This window comes from Bombina bombina, chromosome 2 (assembly GCF_027579735.1).
Source record: "Bombina bombina isolate aBomBom1 chromosome 2, aBomBom1.pri, whole genome shotgun sequence".
Classification (NCBI taxonomy): Eukaryota; Metazoa; Chordata; class Amphibia; order Anura; family Bombinatoridae; genus Bombina; species Bombina bombina.
Window position 1 is genome coordinate 990,017,668 of NC_069500.1, and position 4,660 is coordinate 990,022,327.

The 4,660-nt window shown below is 50.3% G+C and overlaps 1 protein-coding gene across 1 annotated transcript; it reads left to right on the top strand.

Moving 5' to 3' along the window:
- The first annotated feature begins 484 nt into the window (after nucleotides 1-484).
- Nucleotides 485-4,210, top strand: LOC128649949 (uncharacterized). Its single transcript, XM_053703523.1, has 2 exons — nucleotides 485-1,631; nucleotides 2,400-4,210. The coding sequence occupies exon 1, from the start codon at nucleotides 601-603 to the stop codon at nucleotides 1,486-1,488; it is 888 nt and encodes a 295-aa protein (XP_053559498.1). The 5' UTR covers nucleotides 485-600; the 3' UTR covers nucleotides 1,489-1,631; nucleotides 2,400-4,210.
- Nucleotides 4,211-4,660: the final 450 nt, after the last annotated feature.

Below are 4,660 nucleotides of genomic sequence, written 5' to 3' on the forward strand. Positions count from 1 at the left end.
CCCACATTTAGGCAAATCAAGGGTAAGAGATTTAATAGGAACCTTATTTCAGCATACCAACACCCCCAAGTAGTGAGGGATAAAATTAATAAAGAAGTGACTTTAGGGCGAATGGCGGGCCCCTTTGCTGCCCCACCTTTACCTGATTTGGTCATTTCCCCGTTGGGGGTGGTTCCCAAGAAAGAGCCAGGGAAGTTTCGCCTCATTCAGCACCTGTCGTACCCAAAAGGTAGCTCAGTCAATGATGCCATTGACCCCCAACTCAGCTCGGTGCGCTATCAATCCTTTGATAGCGCACTAGACCTGGTCAGGAGGGCGGGTCATGGTGCTCTATTGGCGAAACTAGACATTGAGTCGGCATTTAGGCTTCTTCCACTCCACCCCTCAGTTTTCCATCTCATGGGTTGTAAGTTTGCTGGTGTGTACTACGTGGATCGCTGCCTGCCCATGGGCTGCTCCTTGTCATGCGCCTTGTTTGAAGCGTTCAGTAGTTTCCTTCATTGGGTCGTAGCTTCAGAAGTGGGCAGCGATCCCATAGCACACTACCTGGACGATTTTCTCATTGTAGGGAGGGCAGGCTCCGATGATTGTTTATCCACAATGAACATCATGCGCAGCGTCATGAGACATTTCGGGGTGCCCCTAGCAGAGGACAAAACGCAAGGCCCCGCGTCCTGTTTAGTCTTCCTGGGAATCGAAATCGACACCCAGGCTCGGCTCTGTAGGTTGCCACCTGATAAAGTTCAGGGCATGCTTGAGGCGGTCAGAGCGGCAGTCTCTAATGCAGTTATTTCCCTGAAACAGTTACAATCCCTGTTAGGTTTGCTTAATTTCGCTTGCAGAGTTATCCCCATGGGTCGGGTTTTTAACCGTAGACTGGAAAGACAGCTTAGTGGTAGGTCAAACCCGAAATCAAAGATAACCCTAGGGAGTGAATTGCTGGCTGACCTGGTAGTCTGGGAACAGTTTCTCACGCGATTTAACGGGATTCGGGTCTGGCGTACCCCTCCCATGTCTAGCCAGTTACTGCACCTTTTCACTGACGCAGCTGGATCGCACGGTTACGGGGCCTATTTCCAGGGAGAGTGGAGCGCGGAGCCCTGGCCGGAGTCCTGGGCCCCGGCGGGCCTTACTCGAAACCTGACTCTCCTGGAGCTATTCCCCGTGGTCTTGGCGGTCGAGCTGTGGGGTGGGAAGTTGTCGAACGGGACTGTTGTGTTCTGGACAGACAACATCAGTGTGGTCTTTGCGATCAATAACTTGTCAGCCACCTCAGCAAAGGTCATTACCTTGCTGCGCCACCTGGTGTTGCGCTGTCTGGACCTTAACATCCAGTTCCAGGCCCGTCATGTCCCGGGCGTCGACAATGTTGTAGCTGACGCCCTGTCACGATTCGAATGGGCGACATTTCGCAAGTTAGCCCCCACAGCTGCAGCCGTGGGCTTACGCTGTCCTGATTTCCTTTGGCAGCTCGTCCTTCCTGGATAGCCTTACTGCCGTTGGTCCGCTCCTCCTTAGCACCATCCACTTGGCACGCCTATGCCCGCATGTGGTCTGAATGGGACAATTTCTGTGCGTCCAGGGGAGCCGACGCTGCTCAGGGGTCTAGGGACAACTTACATGATTGGCTGGTGAGTTTGCATGCCTCTGGGGCCCGTCAGGGGGCAATACAATCCAAATTGGCCGCCCTCTCATTTTTCTATAGGGCATTAGCCATTCCTGACCCGACCAATTCCTTTTTTATTAGGCAGGTGATCAAGGGTTGGGGCAGATCGCAGCAGCGGAAAATAGACACGCGTGAACCCATCACCCGCGACCGCCTGGAGCGTTTGCTCTTGGCGCTCGACGTGGTCTGTAGATCAGATTTTGAAGCCCTACTCTTCAAAACTGCGTTTAATCTGGCCTTTGCCGCCGCTCTTAGAGTTAGTGAGGTAGTAGCACCCTCCAAGCAGGCGTCTGGGGCAGGTATACAATTGCAACATGTTAGAGCTGCCCCTGATTCCTTACTTCTTTTTCTGCCGCGATCAAAGACAGATCAGGAAGGTAAGGGAACCTGGATCCCCGTTCACCCTCAGGTGAACAGCGCATGCTGCCCGGTTAACTGCGTTAATCTTTACCTGGCTCAAAGGCCGCCTGGCCCGGGGCAATTCCTGGTCCATGCGGACGGCAGATCCCTTTCCAAATTTCAGTTCGGTAGGGTCCTAAAATTGGCGGCAGTCCAGGCGGGGCTGGACGCTAGCAGACTGGCCCCGCACTCTTTTCGCTGCGCAAGCGGGCTCCTCGTGCGAGGACATAAAACGTATTGGGCGTTGGCGGTCCAATTGTTTCAGAACCTATGTCCGTCCAATTGTTTAATGTTTAGATGTTAATTCAGGATACTAAAATGTTTGTCTCCACAGGCACTACCCCCGGGGTGAAGCGAATCTGGATTGTGGGCCACTCCTTTGTCCACTGGGCCTCCCTACGCTGTGCGTCCCTCCCATTTGGCCAATCCCTAGGTCTCCCTTCCAACAAGGCATCCGTTAGGTGGTTGGGTGATAGGGGGATGTGCTGGCCCCAATTAGCAGGAACCATATCTGAGGCCCTGGTACGCTGGGGGAAGCCTCACATTATTATTCTTCACCTAGGGGGTAACGATGTGGGGGCCATACCAGTTTTACAGTTGATTAAGGTTATGCTGGCAGACATTGGGTGGCTAAGAGTACGCATCCCGGGGGTCATGATAGGGTGGTCCCATATAATACCCCGTCTCCACTGGAGGCATATGTCGGCCCATACGGCGGCATACCGGGTTAGGAAGAAGATCAATGCGTCTGTAGCGAAAACCGTCACTGGGTCAGGTGGCTTCGTGGTACGGCACGAAGCCATTTCGGCTGATAGAACCGAGCTATATAGAAGGGATAAAGTTCACCTTTCTGATGTGGGGCTGGATTTATTCATAGGGGACATTCAGAGAGCTCTGTTACCCCTCCTGTAAATCGGGTTGTGGGTTGGCGGCAAGGGTACCATTAAAATGCTTCCTTGTGGCGGGAGATCCTCGGTCCGGTTGCGCAGGAGAAGGTCGCTAGGGGTGAGTGATGGCCAGACTTCCGGGGAGGAGGGTAGGCCCTCACGTGCACGTGACGGTAACCCTCCTTCCTCCCTTTTGAGGGATGGTCACGTGATCTCTGCAACCCCTCAGCGTCATCTCCTTAGGGCAGAGACTCCTCTGCTGCTGTTCCCGTTGGGCCGGTGATCTCCTGCTGTTCTGGGTAGCTGATCTCTATGCCGCCATATATATTTTCAGTTCTATCAGTTCTATCTAGTTTGTTAGGTTAATAAAATTTTATGGCCTGTGACGGTCACAAAATTTTTTCCCATAAAAAGTTTGTCTGTGGTTATTTCGCACTACATTCTCATGTACATAGTTATTTAATTAAGTTATGTTAAATCCTCTCCTCTGTGAAGAAGGATCCGGTAAGCATTTAATCCCTTAATGCAGTGTAGGGCTTAGTATAAGCCTGGAGCAGTCTAAGGGTTAAGGCTGTAGGAGAGTGGGTTAGAAGAGAGAGGGAAGGTGCTGGGTGCAACATTGTTGCAATTTAGGGTAGGCCCCTCCTTACCAGTAGATAAGCCAAGTTCTCCCTTGCAACTTCCTCTTCTTCTCCGGATCCTGGCTGAAGCAGTTTTTTCCCTCCCTCCCTTCCCCTTTTGTAATGTTTTAATGATGTTGTATTTTCGACGGCACCTTAATGGCAGGGCTATGGCTACTCACCCTAGGCCCAATAAGCCATTACTGTAGGATATGGATCTCCTCTCCCTGTTATGCGGTTTACACGGCTTGGTAACAGGGAATCCTTATCTAGGTGGAAGATCTTCTTTCACCCTGGCGGCGGGAGATCCTCGGTCCGGTTGCGCAGGAGAAGGTCGCTAGGGGTGAGTGATGGCCAGACTTCCGGGGAGGAGGGTAGGCCCTCACGTGCACGTGACGGTAACCCTCCTTCCTCCCTTTTGAGGGATGGTCACGTGATCTCTGCAACCCCTCAGCGTCATCTCCTTAGGGCAGAGACTCCTCTGCTGCTGTTCCCGTTGGGCCGGTGATCTCCTGCTGTTCTGGGTAGCTGATCTCTATGCCGCCATATATATTTTCAGTTCTATCAGTTCTATCTAGTTTGTTAGGTTAATAAAATTTTATGGCCTGTGACGGTCACAAAATTTTTTCCCATAAAAAGTTTGTCTGTGGTTATTTCGCACTACATTCTCATGTACATAGTTATTTAATTAAGTTATGTTAAATCCTCTCCTCTGTGAAGAAGGATCCGGTAAGCATTTAATCCCTTAAAGCATTAAACAACCAATTGTAATAGCAGCGTAAAAATACAAGCTGTATTAAAGTGCAATATATTGCGCACCAACTGCTTTAATGCTTTTTACTGCTTTTATTTTTTGGCTCCAATAGCAGACTAGGCCATTAAGTTGAGTTAAATTTAGTTTAATGTCCCTCTAATCTCTATCCAATATAAATTTAGAAAACCTAACAAATATTACTGAGCAATCACTTGCTGTAGATGGAATTTTGCACACAAAAAAAATGTCATTATATTGTTGGTTTTAATAAGAAAGAGCTTTGTGTTGTACATTTCCTGAGTGCATTGTTTCGATCAGCATGGTAGCCCAGATG